Source organism: Sciurus vulgaris (assembly GCF_902686455.1).
Source record: "Sciurus vulgaris genome assembly, chromosome: 13".
In the NCBI taxonomy this organism is placed as follows: domain Eukaryota; kingdom Metazoa; phylum Chordata; class Mammalia; order Rodentia; family Sciuridae; genus Sciurus; species Sciurus vulgaris.
Genome location: NC_136474.1, coordinates 92,342,582 through 92,362,646, shown reverse-complemented (window position 1 = coordinate 92,362,646; position 20,065 = coordinate 92,342,582). Strand labels below are relative to the sequence as shown.

The 20,065-nt window shown below is 34.3% G+C and overlaps 1 protein-coding gene across 4 annotated transcripts in view; it reads left to right on the top strand.

Moving 5' to 3' along the window:
* Nucleotides 1-20,065, top strand: part of RTTN (rotatin) — a 177,870-nt gene that overhangs the window by 98,502 nt on the left and 59,303 nt on the right. For all 4 annotated transcript variants that reach the window (XR_013758833.1, XM_079109126.1, XM_079109125.1 and 1 more), the window contains 3 exons: nt 6,834-7,020; nt 8,330-8,421; nt 16,813-16,906. Coding sequence is in view for 3 of the 4 variants with exons in the window: in XM_079109126.1 (XP_078965252.1) it covers nt 6,834-7,020; nt 8,330-8,421; nt 16,813-16,906 (373 nt within the window). In the remaining variant the exon portion in view is untranslated. The remainder of the gene's footprint in view (nt 1-6,833; nt 7,021-8,329; nt 8,422-16,812; nt 16,907-20,065) is intronic.

Below are 20,065 nucleotides of genomic sequence, written 5' to 3'. Positions count from 1 at the left end.
TTGTGTACATAGCATCTTTTTTTCTAAACTGCTGGAGAATCATAAACATAATGCTTCATTTTCCCTAAATCTTGAAGTATGACTTTCCTAATAAACAATAATATTTTCTTACGTGAGCATACTAATGATTATACTGAAACTAGGAAATTACTCAAGTTTTCCCTGTTGTCCCATGACTTTCCTTTTTTAGAATAAAATATCCAGTCTAGGAATCATTTCAGGAATACATATTGTATATAGTTGTGATATCTAGTAGCTTTCATCTGAAATCTTTTCTAGATCTTCAACATTTATAACCTTAGCATTTTTGAAGAGTGCATATCATTTAGTTTATGTAATACCTATAATATTCTATAATTAAATCTGTTTTCTTATGATTGGATTCAGGTTATGTATTTTGGGCAGAAAAGCCACAGAAGTGATATATTCTTCTCAATGCATCATATCAGGAGTGCATCATACCTTATCCTTTCCATTATTGGTAATGTTAAATTAATTTCATGTTTAAGATAGAATCTATTTTCTTAATTTTTTTTTCTTTTTTTAAGAAGGTACTTTGAGACTATGTAAATGTGTTTCTATGCTTTAACTAGTTATACCTTGCATTCATAATTCTTGTCCAAGGCAATTATTACATAACAGTTGTCAAATGATTTTCTAATTGTATCATACCTTTCTGCATTTATTATGTTCTACTGTAAAGAAGAATTCCCTTTTTCCCCACTTACTACTTCTTCACTCATTTACAGCAGTAACTCAGGGCGCTCAGTTTTTTCATGTATTATGATCTATTTCTGCCAATGTTTGGATGATCAGATTGTTCTAGTTTATGGAGAGACTCTTGATAGACTCTTGTGTCCTTTTGACATGTCTTTCTCGTCAATTCTGAGTATTTCCTACTTTCTATTACATTAGGTTGTGCTAGACTCTCTTAGCTCCGTCACAGAATGAGATATTTGTTCTCAGGGCTTTGATTTGTTTTTATGAAAAAAGAGTATTTAGAAATCAAAATCTGTCATCTAGCTATGCTTGTTGTTCCTGAGTTGTCAGTGCTGCTCTGCTCTCAGAACTGTTTGTGTGTGTTTTTATGTACATGTGTTTTGGATAGATAGCACACTCATTTATCATTATGGTATGTATTATTTTCATATTTGATGTGATCAATATGCACATTTTAAATTTGTTCTTTTTTTTTTTGTACTGGGGATTGAAATCAGTGGCAATTAACCACTGAGCCACATTCCCACCCCTTTTTTGTATTTTATTTAGAGATCGTGTCTCACTGAGTTGGGCCTTGCTAAGTTGCTGAGCCCGGCTTTGAACTTACAATTCTCCTGACTCAGGCTCCTGAGCCACTGAGATTATAGGCATGTGCCACTGCACCTGGCTTTTAATGTGTTCTTGAAGCATCATAAGTATTAATTTTACAAAACTAATTGTTTGGTTAAGTGAGGTCATTTTAATGTGTTCATAATTTACATATAATTAAGGATTTCTAATGTTTTTAGGATAATTTTATAGTCTTTGGGTTATAGAACTTTTATTATCAAAATAATACATATTTCTTCTTGGAACTATTGTCTGTTGTTCTTAAATGTAATTCTTACTTTGACTATTGTTCCTTTTCAATTATAGCTAGTAGGTATATAGTAATGTGACCCTAGGAGTAAAATTTGTGCTTTAAAATTGACATTTTAATTTATTTTCTTGAGGACAATATATTTCAAGTTAGTTGGAGATTTCTATGGTATACTTAATTTGTAGTTTTTTGGTAAATATATTTGTAATTGGCATCTGGTGACGTCTGTTTTTTTCTTCACATACTGATCTTCTCAGCTCTCCTTTGTGATTCAGCATGATTTGGCAGCCCCAAAATTCACCTGAGGGCAAGGCCGATGGGGGTACAGACATTTTGAGATGGAACAACTAGATGGTGCTGCTTTTCTCACTCTGCCAAAGGACAGCCCCATCAATCACTGATGGTGATCTCCTGCTGATCTGTGGGGCAGAGCTTAGTCACGCATGAAAGCCTTCATTGTTCTGGCTCTTACACCATTAGTCTTTTATGGAAAGCCTAAATTGTGCCATCTTTTGGGCATATGCTGAGCTTGTCTTCATTGCTAGGATCTTTTGATAATATGCCATTGCCACTAGGAAGCCTTAGCATGCAGAGAATAGGGAATCAGCTTAATATGTAATTAAAATAAGTCAAATAAAAAGTAGATAATAGTTATGTAATATGTAAATATCCCAGTTCATTTGGTTTTATTTTGAGAAGTTAAAAATATTTGGAATGTACTAATTGTTTGAATTGTTTGACAGAAGTAGTCTTTTCAAGTAATAAATTTCAAAAATTGGTAGAACTTACCATGAAATGCACCAACCCTCTCCATTCACTGAGATAGGTTTACCTCTGATTTTAATTCTTCAGGGAGTTAACCTATTTGTTCCTTCACTACTTGGATATATAAGGATTTAGTTCATTTTGTCATCTCTTGCCATCGTATTTGCATTACTGTTCTTAGATTCTTGAGTGGTTGGCCTTGGTGTTGCCGATTTCATTACTGTGAGAAACATGCTTACCTGTCCAAACCCAGAGACTGGACTGAAAGACTAAAGGAATAGAGAAGAGGCTTTTAATGATGGTCTTGCAAGAGTGGGTGTCTGGGTGAGCAGGCACCCCAGAGCAGTTACAGTCAGCATTTCATTTCCTAGTGTACAAGTCCCTCCCCTGGCTCCTTTTTGGCTGAGTCCTGTGGGTACCCAGGGTCTTGCACATGCCAGTGTTCTTCCTGAACATTACCTAGGTTTTACTGTCTCCTGTTGGTTTATTTAAAGAAATGTATCTTTTGTTGTCTCCACCTCCCTTTGTTCTCTGTGGCAGGAAGACCTTCTTGGGTTGAGTGCATCCTGGAACAGACAGACATTCATACATAGTTGGTTAGGCCCACCCTTTCCCCCACCTCCTGTTTGGCAAGGGGCTGTGAATTGACCTCTTCACACTCCAGTATTAACTGCTTTTAACTTTGCACTCTGCTGTCCCCTCCAGCTGCCTTTCTTACCTCCCAAGTAGTTTTACATTTAAGGCTAAATACTGTATTCTGAAAGTAGACCACTGGACTTTCTATATCTCATAACTACCCTTGCCTCCTGTCTCTTGGCCCCCATATTGCATGTGTGGCTAGGTTATCTGTTCCTTGGTCTCTCCTCTCTGACTTCTAATGTTAATCTTTGCTAGTTTTGTTTTTTACTTTTGCTTTGTGAGGAGTGATTATGTGTGCATCTTTCCTGAGTTTATGAATCGGTTGATGCTTTTAAAACTGAAGATCAGTAATTCACTACAGAACCACCTAGTGGTTTGTATTTACATTTCCTTATCTCTGCTTCCGGGATTAACCCATCTAGTACTTAGAGGAAAAATTCCCTGGTTTTCATAAATATGTAATATGTACATATATGTAAATATTTGTGTGTGTGTGAGTGTGTCTTTGATTTTAAAAATTGATTTGGATGATTTTTTTTTTCCCCTTGAAATTTCTGATATTTTTTTCTTGCATTGTGAGTCCCTATCATATCTCAGGTTTTTCCTCAGCTCTTAATCATCTTTTTTCTTCATTTAGAGTCCCTTTTCCTAGTAATTTTCCTCAAAGAGATCATACTGCTGTTCAGTAACAAACATGTTAGAGTTAAGCTGCATGAATTCTTGCAAAATTTAAAAAAGTCTTTAAATTGTATTGGATTGATAATGTGGCTAGTTACCAGATTCTAGGTTGAAAACCACAGCTTCTGCAAGTTTTGCCAAACTGTCTTCTGGTATGCAGTGCTAGTGACAAGAAGTTGGGTTCCTGGCTGATTCTTTTTTCTTCTTTGTGACTGATCTTTTATTTGGCATCCTCTCTTTATTCTTGGTATTCTAGAATTTTACGATTATGTGTCATTTTTTCATTTCTCTTGAGAGTAACTTATGCTCTTTAATTTGAAGTCTTAGGTATTCCATATCATCTTGGCTCTGACAAATATTTTCACATTTCTTTAAAAATGACTTTTCCTGCAGATCAAATAAAACAGTCAATTTAGTTTAAAAGAAGGGAAATCTCTATAATGTTATGGCAACATATTCCCAAGAAGACTTCTTTGTTAATTATACATTTCAGTAAAACAAAAGATAATGAAAAAAAATGACTTAACCTTTTCTGTGCTTTTATTCCCCCTTTCTGGAAATCATATGAATCCTATATTAGGCCTCTTGAATTAATTTTCTCTATCTCCTTATCTTGTATAGTTCTCTTAGTTTTTGCACTGCTTTCTGGGATATGAATTCTTTTGTTCATGGCTGAATTAGTTCAGATTTTACATCTGTTATTATAGCTTCTTTTCCTATTTTTTTTCTTTTATATTAGAACTAGAGAAAAAAATGAATTTTTAAAACTTATTGAGAGATAAATATGTTGGGGTACTTAGATTACCACTGGTAATTTTACAATTTGGCAAATAATTACAAGAATTCTCATAGTGTATTTATGTATTACTTCTCACTTACTTTGAAAATGTTTACAACACAAAAAGGGTTGGGTTTCAGAAGACAGTGGGTTTGTAGCTTCTGCCTTTCCAGCAGATAGTACAATGGTCTGGCCCTCAGCAGATGGAAGAGCTCTTCAAAAGCTACAGCTTCTCAGGTGTTGTCTGCTTTCAAGATTTACATGGTTGGCACTCCTTTACCTATTTTGATTAACCCTTTGTGAATTTAGGACTATGGTGTAATTGACACAAAATACAATAATATAGACACTATTCTGCAAAACTAATTTTTTGGGGGAGGGGTACCAGGGGTTGAATTCAGGGGTACTCAACCACTGAGCCACATCCCCAGCCATATTTTATATCTTATTTAGAGACAGGGTCTCACTAAGTTGCTTTAGCATCTTGCTTTTACTGAGGCTAGCTTTGAACTTGCAATCCTCCTACCTCAGCCTCCCAATTGGAATTACAGGAGTGTGTCACTACTCCTGGCAACAAAACTAAATGTGTTTAACGACTTTAAAATTATTCTGGTCATCATATAATGTATTTAGAAAAAAATTTTTGTACCATTTTATTTAATAATTTTATTGATTTATTGAGTTTTTTAAGGTAGTTGTAGTTAAGCTGATGAGTTCATTTAATTATGTCCCCTATCCCACCCTGTGGGGGGTCAAACTTGGGGCCTTGCACTTGTTAAGCAAGTGCTCTATCACAGAGCTACATCCCTAACCCAACTTACCTAGACTGTAATTCTCATCTTGGTTGTTAATTCATTTCCTGAATTATTATAATGAAGGTTTTAATTGGTGATTTTAAGGAGCTATTGCATGTCTTTTGTGTGACATATTTTGTACATTTAAGAATGTTGTAACTCAAAAGGTAGAACATTTTGAAACTTCGTCATGGTTGGCTATAAGGTTTGTGGATGAATATTTCACCCTAAAATATTAAATTAAGGTAATGCATTAGAGGACACATTGTTGGTAACACAGGCCTTGGTTAATAATGAGAGTCTTATGACCTTATTCTCTGTGTTTCTCCTGCTTTACCTTCTCTAAACCTCTAAATTCAAATGAACAACACCATCATGTGCTGACTGCTCATTAGTCTTACTTCTTTTCTTTCTTCCGTGGCAGAGCTGGGAATTGAACCCAGGGTCTTGCACATGCTGGCAAGCATTCTACCACTGAGTGATAACCGAAGCCCTGTTAGTTTTACTTCTCATCTAAATTGCTCTGTTGTGGAGAATAAACTCTCAGTGATGCGTAGATTTACTAGAGTTAATATCAGCTTCATAATCATAGAAGGCATTCAATATTGAAAAGATTAATTATAATGATAGTACTTCAACAAGAAATGTTAGTGGGAATTGTTAATGTTGTTAGCCTTTTAGCTGGTGAGTAACTATCTCTCTGAATAGTAAGTTTTAATACTCTTACCCTGTTATTGGGAGGGGTGCGAGAAGACACATGTAAGTAAATCTTATGGTTAAAGCTAAACTTTGAGTATCCTTTGACCATACTTTTCTTTCTTGTTGACATTTAGATTTCTATTTTTCCCTTTCTCTTATGGTATATTTAAAAAAATCTTAACTTTATTATCATTTTTCAGAAAATAGAAATATTTATTAAAGTAGTAATGGGATTATTGTAAACTTTAAACCAATCCCATAAGATAGATTTTTACTGTTGGATATTGTAGGAAAATTAAGTGAGTAGCAATGCAAAAGCTATTGGAACAAAAGTGCAAAGAGATAAAAATGTATATTAGAAGATTCTTTTCAGGTGACAGGTGTATACGTGTGTGTGCGCGAGTCTCTTGCGTGCTTTTTCCTCATGAGGGTTCATTCAGCAGAAAGGAGCATGGCTAGCAGATTTTACCATGGCTATTGATGAGCTTTTTCATTTTACCTGATTCATTGATAGATATAATGTTATTGAACATAATTACTTGGATGACATTGTTTTGAATAATTTAGTAATTTTTTGACTATTGTCTGTAGGTTGAAAAGTACTGTTTTTATTGTTTGTGGCTCAAGTATGTATTACTTGGGTAAAGCTTTTTAGAGAAGCATTTTGAAAGATGTGGCTGTCGAGAGAGAGAGAGAAGATGAATCTGCTGCCTTCAGAGGGGGCATGGGCAGTGCAGACCACAGTGTAATGCACTGTTATGAAGTGGTTGAGCTGCAGTGATCGGGGAAGAGTGTGGTAGGGCTGGGACCCGTTTGTTTCAAGTGGAGACAGTGGATCTTTTTAAAGAAACTGTGTGATCAATTAGTGTCTTTCTCTTCTTTACACCCTCTTTTCCTATAGGGCCCTTGTGTCCATGATGAGGACTCTGGTCTGTCACTCATAGGAAAACCTGCCCTTCAGGCTCTTTTATATCACTGCCATTTTTATGAACATTTGAATCAGATGGTGAAACACTGTTACCTAGGACGGTATGTGTTTGATTCGAACTCTTGTGCTTTTGTAACTTCAGGAGGCAGTGATTCAAATGGTAAGTAGAATATGTTTATGTTTTACTTTTACAAAATGTAACTTTAAAAAAAGATGTTCAAACCACATATGTTTCTTAGAAATCACTTGGAAAATAAAAGCTACATGGGAAAAAGATTCTGCTCCAGTCCCATTACGGAGAGGACACCCTTGTAGTTGGAGTACATTTTTTTCCCTGTCTTGTTTCTCTGTGTAGCTTCTGTTTGTTTTCAGCAGAAAACAATTTCTAATTGTGTTCATGTCTTTTGTGCAGTTTTGTATTCCCTTCTTTCACTAAACATTGCCTAAGCATTTTTCTGTTATGAGTTCTTCATGGAAGCCATTTTTGACTCCTTGTTATTTCATAAGTTATTTTATGCTCTTCATTGAACTTTTGTAGTTTTTTCTTTATTAATAATCACAAACTTTTTTGGAATGTTCATTCCTTGGCAAATTATAAATTTTTCACCCTTCTTGTGAATGAAACCTTTTCCCACTAAGTTTTCTAATAGGTTTTGCTAATGGATTTAAAAAGCTGTTTATTTTTAGTATGTTTCTCATTAATCAAAATATATTGCTGAAATATTTTTACTTCTTTGTATAGATGCTCTTGGATTTTCTAAGTAATAGATATTAACACATATAAGTAATTTTATCTCATAATAATAAATAATTCAACAAAATTGCCTTGTATTTTTAAGCTAATTTTTAAAAGCAATTTTTTAGAATCTTGACATAATTTCACACTTACAGAGATTAAAGAATAGTACAAAATTTCCCCAAAGTTAACGTTGTACTGTATTAACTTCCTACCTCATGTGTATATTTGTATATGTGTATGAGTATAAGTAATACTTGTTTACATCTATGTATGTATGTTTTTTTCTGCACCATTTAAGAATACGTTGCAGACATGAAGATTCTTTATACCCCAATACTTTGAGAATGTGTAATTCACTTTTCTGTTCACTTCCTAGAGGAAACTAGAAGAAAGTGGATATTTGATAAAGTTTTTGAACATTCTAAATAAATGTCCCTATTAGGAAAGTGGCTTGTTTTTTTCCAGATCTTTGTTACTCAGATCATGATCCTTGAACCAACTGCCTTGTAGTCTGTGAAATGCACATGCATGACTGGCTTAGACTTTAGGGTGTTAGACTTTCTGGGACTAGGGTTCAGGAAACTGCTTTAACAAGCTTATGATGATTCTTGCACATTAAAAAACCTTTTTTCATAGTCTTTTGTTGGTTTCCAGTGATGAGTATTTTTTCCTATAAATTATTGCAATACCTAGGAGAGTATCCATGTTAACAGCTTTCTTGTTGTCACAGGTTTGGATGACTCATTTAAGTTTTGGAGGGCTCCATCAAGAACGCCAAGTCAAGATCATGATCCAAGTTCTCTCTCCACCTCAGAAACAATGGTACTTGCAAAGAATGCATGAGTGCTTAATCTCTGAAAAATAGTGGAAATGAATAGATCTAGAGTATAAGGCTATGATAATAGTAGGTGTGAGTGTTTAGAAGTGTTCTCTGTGGGAATTCTGCTTTGCACTTATTTAAATCATTGTATTTTACCTATTGCAGTCATACATGGTAGATTCTTTTTTGCTTTTCTATATAAGCAGACCACTAAGAAGTTAAGTAACTCTGATCAGTTGTGCCAGAAGTAGCAGTGTTAGAACTTCAAGTTTGGTTTGCCTGCTTCCAATTATAGTTGCACTGAATATCCTTTCAGTTGAGAGTTTTTTTACCCATCTTTTCTATCTTTTTTCATAGGATCATTAGCACAAAAACATTAAAATATTTATCATTAATAATAAAAGAAAATCCTATGTGCTTAAAAATGATTATCCTGAAAGTTGACTTAAGGCGCATGAGAAAGTTTAGATTCAAGTAATTTCAGTGTGGTACTGATGATTTTAAATACAGTTCTAAAATTTGAATCCCATAGAAACTCATCTGAACTACCTGAAATGTATGTAAACTCATTTGCCAGCTTGTCTGCCTTCAGCTTTCATTCGTGCTTAAGTTCCTCTTTGCCTAACAGTTCATGCTAGCTTTCTCTTTGATACATAATCATTCTTCTCAATGGAAAAACACGTTTAATTTTAAAGTGTTTTGGGGATTAGATAGTGACTGTGTTGCAGATTCCAAAGGCAAAGGTTTTGAACCCTTTCAGGAGTTAAAAAAAAATACGAAAATAATAAACAATAATACAGATATTAATAAAATGTGCCTTCTATAATTTCCCAAAAGATTAGTACTTTTTGCTACAATTTTTAAGAATATTTGTTTCTTCTTTTCCTAGAGTAGAAGGAAAAGAGTTTGTGTTTAGTTCTACATTGGATTTGTATATAGTAAAGTAGGATAATTACCTGCCTTCCACTAGATGTCATGCTTCCCTTTCTAGATCAGGGTTAGTGTATATCTTTGTTTCAGCAGAAATAGAATGCTTAAATGCCAAAGTGACTTCTATTAATTGGTAATTTAGTTCACAGAAGAGCAGCATCAATTTATGCTTAAAAGTAAATCATCTCAAGTTGTTCTGTTGTTATAAGAACTATAGAATAGCTTAGAAATATTGCACATTATTCAGTTCTTTCCTTATTGGAAGTACTCAGTAAATAGTAATTTCTCTAATTAACTTTGAATTATCAGGCCTAATTTGTAGACACCATTCAAGCTGTATTTTATTCTGTCTATACAAGAAGACCTAAGAACAAAAAGCAAAATCAAATCAACCTTTTACATTTCTCTGTTTTTTATCAACCTATGCATTTTACATGTTAGACTACTATATTTTCTGAAAATAATATTGCAAATATTTATTAAAACCATTATTAAAACAGAAGCACCTTTGTGCTAGTCAGCTTTCTGTTAGTCCACAAAATACCTTAGATAATCCTCTTAAAAGAAGGAAAGGTTTATTTTGGCTTACAATTCCAGAGGTTGCAGTCCCTGGTCTCTGCCCTGTTGCTTTGGACCTGTGTTGGCACAGTATATCATGACAGGAGCATGAGGAGGAGAAGGAAGCAGAGAGAGCAGGAGGAGGGGCTGAGGTCCCCGTATCTGCTTTAAGGGCACGCTCCCCAGAGGGCTGACTTCCTCCTCTGGGCCACGTCTCAAGACTTCCATCCCCTGCTCCTAGTAAGACCAGGCCTTCAACACATGGGTCTTTTGGGCACAAAGTTCACACTATAACAACCTCTATTAATGTGAAGGTCTTAACTTCTTTGTATGTGGAGGTTACATAGACTTTGAAAAATTTATACCATTAAAATATTTTAATTTTTTAGAAAATATTTTTTAATTGTAGATGGACACAATGTCTTTATTTTATTTATTTTTATGTGGTTCTGAGAATCGAACCCAGTGCCTCACACATGCTAAGCAGATGCATTACCACGGAGCCAAAACCCCAACCCCATATTTTAATTTTGTAAGAATTTTCATACATAGTTCTATGTAGCATATAATTTTTGTTGTTTTTCTGAAAGACTGGTATTTTGTTAGAGTTTTTAGTTAACTCTCTTCCTTTTTTAAAAAAATTATAGACACAGACTTTGGAATTGGTGGATTTTATTCACAAAAGTAGTCTAATTACCCTAATTCTACTCTTTGTCATGTTTTCCTTATCATGCCTATTTTCCCAAAAGGAGAAAATCTGGAGAGTTTATTATGCCGGTAGTACTCTATACTAAAGCAATTATACTTGGACCAAATGATACTTTCTCTAGTATAAGAGGAGGTTGAACATACAAATAGAGGTGTAAGTTGAATGGATATAAATCTTGTCAATCTGTTTATCTAGTTATTTGTGTCTTTATTTTGTTTATCTCCTAGACTGAGAAAAGCTGCAGGTTTTTTTTGTTGTTGTTGTTGGTTGGTTTGGTTCTCCATTTTCTCTTTCTAAGGAAAACAGTCTTTTGATTTGGGTCATATCATGCACTGTGCTTTTGCTGGGTCATAATACATTCTGTGCTATTAATGTCACACCAGGGATTTTAATAGTGTTATCTAATGAATATTCGTTCAGTTGGTTGGCAAGCTCTGTGGTCACTGGGCCCTGTACGTTCTATAAACTGCAGATAGAATAAGCTGAGTGTCATCGTTACCTTCAGGGTGGCGTCCTTGTAAGTCTTCCTCAGAAGTGGCCTCTATCCAACTCGGTCAGGCATTTGGTATTGTCTTTCCTCCTAAAATCACATTTCTGTTCTCAAAGTACCCAAAATGGATGTGTGTTTATGCTTAGTACATACCAGTATGTAGCAACAGGTTGGTCATTTCTGTTGCTTTTGAGCTGAGCAATGTATATATTTTTAAAAATCTGTTTTATCATATATCTTTGTGAAATACGTGGGGTACAAATCTAAAGAGAACTGATTTTAGTGTATTTCATTTAAAGAGAAAATTTTACTTATGAATCTTTTTTGTCTTAGTAAAACCTAAAAGTTAGTCTTACTATACTGTTTTAGAAAAGAGAAAATAAGATCATAGAATGAGGTCCCAGCATCTGCATCCGGTAGAGCATTCTTTGAATCCAGATATGTTTGTCTGTAGTTGTTGGTCACGGTGGTACCCTACTCCAAAGCCAGCCATGCTTGATGCCACAGTACATATTGCAGTCAATGTGCAGTGAAGGGACCCTGGATGAATGATGGAATAGAAAGTCATTTTATGTAGGAAGTAGTAATTGAAATGGTCTCTAAAGGACCTACCCCTTCCCTCTTAAATTTATGCATACATTTGTAAGAGACTGGACAATTCAAAATGTCTTATTATTCAGTACCCACTTACAAGAGTTAAACATCTAGTTGAGAACATAAAGGGTAATTAGAAAATAACTGGACACTAACTTTTTTATATCAAAAGCATTAGACTTTCAGAGAATGCATGGGATTGTTGGGTGTGTGTGGGTAAGTCTGAAGATTGTTTACCGGCGTAGTCAGATAGGGTTAATCAAGAAAGTTGAGTCAGCTTTTGAATTTGAAGAGGTAAGATATAATAGCAATAAAGGTAAAGATAGAAAGGTATTTCAGCAAAATGAAAGGGCAGGAAACATTACAATTGACATTAGAAAAGCAGCGTATGGACACTTGTTTAGGAGTTAAAAAATGTTTCATAGAACGAAGAGTAGACTAAGGACAATTTAAGCAGGGATGAATCCCAGAGGCTTTTGAAGAAAAGTAGTTTTGATGTGACGTAGGCATCAGGTATTCGGCATGTGTCTCCCTCCGGTATAGTGACCAGAGGAAAACTTTGAGATGGCAGTGTGTGAGATAGTGGAGATAGTGGGAGGCATAAAGGGAGTGACATGCTATGTTTAAATAAATTTCAACTCCCTGTGGTTTAGCTGGGGCTAAAAACCTTGTTTCTGGTTCCTGAGCATTGTTAGTATAGACCACTGGGCTCCAATACAACAAAAAAGAACAAGCTGTTTTCTTTTGGCTTTTGGGTTTTTTTGGTATAAAAATTTTAATATTAAGTCTGTTAATGAAACTTAAACATTGATGGTTACTGATACATATACATTAGGTTTTTTCCTAATGAAATAATATTTAGTGTATAACATTAGAATGAATATAATAGCAGGTAAAAATAGAATGTTCATTCTGTTCTGTTTGCATAGCATGTACTATTTTGTTGGAAGTTATCCTTTTAAAATTTTCATTAGAAAGAGCAAATAAGATTTATGTTTTTCTCTTTTTTTGTAATGATTGAAAAAAGCAGACAAAAGTATTTTGAAGAAAATTTCAGCAATTTTATTAGGCAGATAACTACAATTAAATTTTGATCTTGTTTTATATTTGTACTAAAAACATCTTTTGGTAATGACTTGATCATTTTGTGTAATAAACTTCTATGTATAGAAAGAGTCAACTTTCTCATGTTCAGAGCTCAGTTACTATAATTCTTAGTTTGCCATGTGCTATTACTGTATTAAATGCTGTGAATGAATTAAATTGTTAAATCCACACCATTTGTTGGTGGAACCCTTTTTACACATGAAGAAACAGCATCAGAGAATTTAAGTATTTTGACCACAAAGCTCTTTTAAGAGGAGGGAATGAGCAAAATGGAAATTTTGCTCTTCCGTTAAAGGCAGCACAGCACAGGGGCTGTGGCCGCTATGATGTCTCCGTATCTGCAGGTAAGTGGTCTTCTAGTTGACGTGCAGGAAGCTTGTATCATCCATCCTCTGTTGTTTCATTCAGTTGTGCTTTTCTGAGCTTCTTTTGTTTATACACTATACATAATCTGTTCAAGGATGAATCTATTTCAGTTGAGCTGATTTAAACTTCTTGTTATAAATTGGGTAGAATTGATGATTACAAATTGCAAAGCATGAGGATGCCTATCTGCTCTTGACATGTAAAGAAAAGGATCATTTTTATAAAAATGAACAAATGGGCCATAGATTCCCATAGAAACTTTCATTCCTGCCCTTTTGCCATGTTTTAAAAAATGCTCCTGGGTTTTCTAGTCATCTTATATCTGAAAATTTATACACTTTGATTAGCATCTCCCCATTTTCCTAGCCCTAACTCCTGGCAACCATGCTTAGACTAATTTGAAGCAGTTTCAGGACAGCGGCTTTAAGTAACATCAGTGTTATCTCCTCTGAATAGCTCTTATTGTTTTCTATGACATCAGTGAGGCAATAAGGGTACAAGTATAGACTTCACAGAAAACTGTTCTATTTTTCTTATCAAGAGCATATAAATTGAAAACCTCAAGGCTTGTCCTATGGCAGATGGGAAAGTAAGGACAAAGTTTTAATTTTACACTTGAAGCCTTTTTAGTGAGTCTAGAAAGTGATGGTTACAAGAATTAGATAGACTCAGTGGGAGACAAGGACAACCCTAAGCCTCCTACTTGGGGCTTCCTGCTTAAAATGGGCTAGAGAGCGGAGAGAATGAGAATTCTGTGTTATGAAGAAGGAAGGGGAGATTAAGCATCTTTGGTGTGCTTCATCCCAAGTACTGTCTCGTCACACATGCAATGCTGAACTGAGGATCCAAGTTGGGAGTGTCAGCTGGACAAATCCCTAATTTTGTAGTCCTCATCTCTAAGGGAGGATGAAACTGTACCTTCAGTAGATAAAATGTGACTACCAGGGCTTATTAATTATTACTTGGGTTCCAGGTCAGAGTAACATTTGCATATCAAGCATGTTATCACATATAATCAAATTAATATTGGAGATTATTTCCAAACAAGCATGAATTTGAGCATAGCAATTCAGCCTAAGAATTTTTTGCTTTTATTTATTAAAGAAATAATATGGTAATATTGAATTTCAGGAATATAGAAAGGATAGTAGAAATACAGATAACCCCAAATCAACTTTTAAAGCATAAGAATATATTACCATACAATGAAGACCTTGTGTTTTCCTCATGATGTGGGCAAAATTATAACTATTAGGTACTTTTTATGAGCATCATTTCTAAATTGGTTTTTCTTTTTCCTGAACTATATTGAGGGAAATTCTCCTTCTCTTAATGCCTGACCCTTGGTCACAGGTTACTCCTTTCCTTTCTTCTGATGAACCAGAGATTTAGTGAGCTCTTACAGACTTTGTTTTTTTCACCCCGAGTGCCAAAACTACAAACCAGTTCTTGTTTTGTTTTCACCAGCGGTGAGGGCTGTTTGAGTTGGCACTTGAGAGATGTTCAGTGGAGTGGTAAAGGGTTCCAGCATCATTTGTCCTCTAACTTTCTCACACAGCCAGAGGAGTCTGTCAGGGGCCAGCAGATCAATCCACTCCTGCGTAGTCTGTGATATTGGTATTAGTGTTTGATTGTTTTCTTCCCAGAACCAAGAATTTATCTTAATGTCTGTTGATAGGAACATTTTTTTACACGCCTCTCATTTCAACCTGGGCAAATACACTTTTAAAAAATGAACAAATTTTAGGTATTTGGCCCCTATTATTTGAATCTGATATCACATAAAATAAGAGATTTAATGCCTGTTTGAGTGATTTATTCATTTGTTTTAATTTTTTATTTTTTAATTTCATTTATTTTGTTTTTTTACAGACTGCATTTTGATTCATTGTACACAAATGGGGTACATCCCTTTGTTTCTATGGTCGTGCACGATGTAGATTCATACCATTCGTGTAATCATACATGTACATAGGGTAATGATGTCTGTCTCATTCCACCATTTTTCATACCCCCCCATTTCCCTCTACGTTATCTAAAGTTTCTCCATTCTTCTCTCACCCCCATCCCCTCTACCCCCATTATATATCATCATCCACTTATCACAGAAAACATTCAACCTTTGATTTTTTGGGGATTGGCTTACTTCACTTAGCATGATATTCTCCAGTTCCATCCATTTATCTGTAAATCCCATAATATTATTCCTCTTTATGGTTGAATACTATTCCATTGTGTATATATTACCACAGTTTCTTTATCCATTCATCTTTTGAAGGGCATCTAGGTTGGTTGCACAATGTAGCTATTGTGAATTGAGCTGCTATAGACATTGTTGTGGCTGTGTTACTGTGTATGCTAATTTTAAATCCTTTGGGTATAAACCAAGGAGTGGGATAACTGCGTCAAAAGGTGGGTCCATTTCAACTTTTCTGAGGATTCTCCACACTGCTTTCCAGAGTGGCTGCACCAATTTGCAACTCCGCCAACGATGTAAAAGTGAGCCTTTTTCCCCAAATCCACGCCAACATCTATTATTGTCTGTGTTCTCATTGGAGTGGGATGAAATCTTAAAAGTTGTTTTAATTTGCATGTCTCTAATTACTAGAGATGTTGAACACTTTTTCATATATTTATTAATCGCCTATATGTCTTCTTCCATAAAGTGTCTGTCTAGTTCCTTGACCAATTTTGGAACAGAGTGATTTATTTAGACTGAACTAAGTAGCCTTAGGTTTTGCTTTCGCTGATAATAGTAAGCGTAAGGTACAACACTTTAAGTGTTAGGGCATATACACAATCAACATAAGAATATTGCACATCACATAGTACCTGAGTCTGTGCTAGCATTGATTTATAAGTTCTGTTGATCCCTCCTGCCCTGTGCTTGCCCTGTCCCAGAGGCTTCCCTGGTCTGGGCACTTCTTACCCTCTCCCAGAGAAGAAATCGATGGTGAGAAAGACAGAGCTATCTGACTTTGCCGGATATGATATTTTTATATAGAAGGTGCCAAATGCTTCAGCCTGGGTGCTTTTAGTTGTAGGAAGCCACACAGTCTGCTCATCTCGAAGCCTGTAAGCAAAACTGCATTTGCTTTCCACAGCATTTGCTATGTTTAAAATTGTAAAACATGCTATATTCTAAGGCACAGTATCAAAATATTGTTGAATTTTTAAAGTATTTTTTTCTGGTATGAGATAAGATAAAGAAAAATCTTTCAATACTTCCAGTTTTTATAGGCATTATTAAAAGTAGTGTGTGCCATTCAAAACATTAAAAACCAATACTTTTATTATTACAAATCCAGCAGTGCAAAATATCTCAAGAGCATGAAGAATTTTAGGTCAAGTAGTTTATTTTAGCCTTTCAACATTTGGGCAGTGAGGAAAATTAGATTTAAATCAAAACTGCTCCTCTGAGTTATTGATTCATGTCAACTGTAACAGTTCTTATAAGTAGTAGAAAATGCTGTTAAAATACTTGCTATATCGCTCAAGATATGGAAGGTTCTCTAGTTATGCCAACTAGTATGATTCTGTTCTCAGCCTTCCTGCTTAAGGTTGTCTTGTGTATGTGTTGCTTCTGCTTCCTCTTCCAAACTGTTAGTGAGGATACTATTTTTCCTTCCTGACCCGTAGGTGGCAGCCTCAGCGGGCAGTGCTGAAATCCAGCCTCTTGTGCAGTCAACAGTGCTACTGCCTGAAGCCTCACATGACCAGCCGATGGCTCAAGGTATCATAGGGACATTCTGCTTTCAAAAAGAAAAATGATAAGTTGATCCAGGCACACATTTTTAAAGAAATGTTTAAAGAATAAAGTGTTAATGGAATAAGTCACAGAATGTGATAGAATAAATATGTCAGAAATTAACAAAACAAGTGCTCTTAGTTTTGCTGTCATACAAATAGTCTGATTGTAATAAGGTTCCTTATTGGTTAAATACAGATACTTAATATTTGAGTCAGGAAACCAGTGATTTTTAGTTAATTCTGTTTTTTTAGTCTCCTTTTTTTGGGAAAACACTTTACCTTATTTGTCCACTTGAAACTAAAGAGATTCTAGTCATAAGTATTTTCTAAGGCTGTGCTTCCATTTGAAAAAAAGAAAATCTGTTGAGTATTGTGTTAGAAATACATGATGAACAACCTGGGATTTACTTTTTACTTTATTCATGGCAATATATTAATTTTATTACTTTTTTGCTTTAAATTTTATTTTAAAGACTACAGTGTAGCTTTTGGTAATTCTAGAAAGTATATCAACTTTATTTAGTAACTTTAAATTCCTGAGCTAAAAGAAATATGGATTCTAAAATGAGAATAAGTTTACACACTGAAGTATAGCATATACACAGAAAATGCTTTTAGAAATACTTACTTAATTAAACTTTGTGTATTCATTCCAGTATTTGTCCCACTAATTTCCTAGTATCTCATTTTGAGTTTTAGTAATTTCTGTTAACAGAATGTAAGTGTTTAATTATAGAAAATACTCATTTGATTTTCTACATAGTATACTTAGAAATCTTTAGAGAATTAATAATAAGACTAATTTCAATAGTAAAAGAATTCAGTAAGATAGCATGACATAAAATTAACATAAAATTCAATAAATTTCATATATGCACATAAACAATTAGAAAGGATAACAGTAGGGAAAACCACAGTTTACAGTAGCAACAAAGAAAATAAAATATTAGGAATAAACTTAATAAGAAATACGTAAAACATATAGGAGAAAAACTTTGAAATAGTCCTAAAAAACACAAAAACAAATATGAGCAAATGGAAAGACTTTCTTTATTTTTAGATAGGATGATTCAACATCAAAAAGATAACAGTTCTTCCTAAATTAATCTATAAATACAGTCCTAATAAAAATATCAACAGATTTCTTTATGGTGAACAAAATTTTACTCAGGTGGAAAAATGAGTGTTCAAAAGTAGCCAGGAAAATACTCAGAAAGGGGAATAACCCTCCTGGACATTAAATCATACTTGAAGAAGTATAATTAAATCAGTATTTATATTACCTTCACATGAAAAATAAATAGAATTAAAAATGTATCCTAAATGATTAAATTTGCATCTTAGATCTCTAGATGATGAATGGATCTTTTGATAAATGCCCCTGGAAGCTCAGTAGCTACTTAAAATAAGACAGAATAAATCTGTATACTTTACATCATATACAAGAATCATCTGGGTTCTAAAATCAAAATCATACCAGAAGTAAACATAGATGAATTCCTCATAAATTAAGCATAGGAAAAGATTATCTAATTATGCTTCAAAATACAGACAAAAATGAGAAAAAACTGACAAATTTTACTGTATATAATTAAAATAAAAAGTAATTTTTGCAGGGCATAAAATGCCATACACAAAGTCAAAAGACAAATCAGCAAAACCATTTGCAGCATAACTCATAGACAGATATTTAAACATGTAGCATAAAGTATTCTTAATATTTGAGGAGGAGAAGAACATCAAGCCTCATATGAAAGTAAGCAGAAAACATGATGAGATAATTCACAAAAACACGTGAAAGTAACTTAACCTTGGTTAGTACTAATTAATACCCCACTGCGATCCAACAATTATAAAGCATTGGCAATGGATTCTGTTGGCAAGGCTGTGGGGAATGGGCATTCTTATACATTGGTAGAGGAGATGCACTTGGCATATTATTTCTGGAAGCAAATGACTCTATTAAACCTACATGTGTATTTATGGTATAGATAGGAATTCCTCTTGGCTCATCACCAACAATGTGAAAATACATATGCAAGTATTTATTTAATGCATTTTTGTGTGTAAGTGGAAAATTATGGAAACAACCTGATTTCCATTATTGGGAGAGTGGATTTTAAATAAACATCTATCCAATGAAGGACTATACTGCTATTAAAAAGAACAAGGAGAATGTCTTTAAAATGATATGTAGTGATTTTTTAAGAAATATTAAGTGAAGAAAACACATTGCAAAAGAGTGTAGTGTATAGAGCTTATAGTTTTCTATTTATGTAAGAAAGAAGGGAAAATAAAAAATTAATTTATCTCCTCATTTATGCAAAAATAAAATAAAGAATTAACAAGAAATGAAGGAGCTTATTTATGAAGGGTGGGAGCTAGGCAGGAAATTCCAGAGTGTGAGGACAGGGCAGAAGGGATAAAAGGGTGGAATAGTGACTTTTCTCTGCATATGCCTTCTTGTATAATTTGAATTTTATAGCAGTGAATATTTTACTTGATGTGAAGAAAAATAAAATATAAAATGGGAAAAAATGTGGAATTCAAATGAAATAATCTAGCTGCATCCCACATGAATAACACTGAAGTGAGTCAGGAACTAATCCAAGTTAACTCTTGAGCATATTTTTAAGACTCTTTTTCCTCATACTAATGGTGGAGAGAACTGTAAACAGCATTGGGTTCTTTTCAGTAGTCTTACTTTTTGCAGTAGTATGAGTTAACAATTCTGAAACTACTTAATATGTGTCTAATGCTGGGTGAATAAGTAAATGTACTGCGAATGATGAAAGCCAGGTTTCTTCCTTTCATGTAAATGAGTTACAGTATGGGAGAGGGAAAGATGTCCAGTGGACCCTACAGGGTTAGATTAGATCTCGAGCTTTCTTCATGAATTGATTTTTTAAAAAATTTTTTCAATGTTGATGGATCTTTATTTTATTCATTTATTTATATGCGACGCTTAGCATAGAACCCCGTGCCTCACACATGCTAGGCAAGTGCTCTACCACTGAGCCACAACTTCAGCCCCTGATGTTTTTAATTAATAGGTATAGTTGTGTGTGTGCATGCATGCATGCCTGCACTCATATAACACACACAGCACACATTTCCAACTCAGAATCAAGATACACTAGAG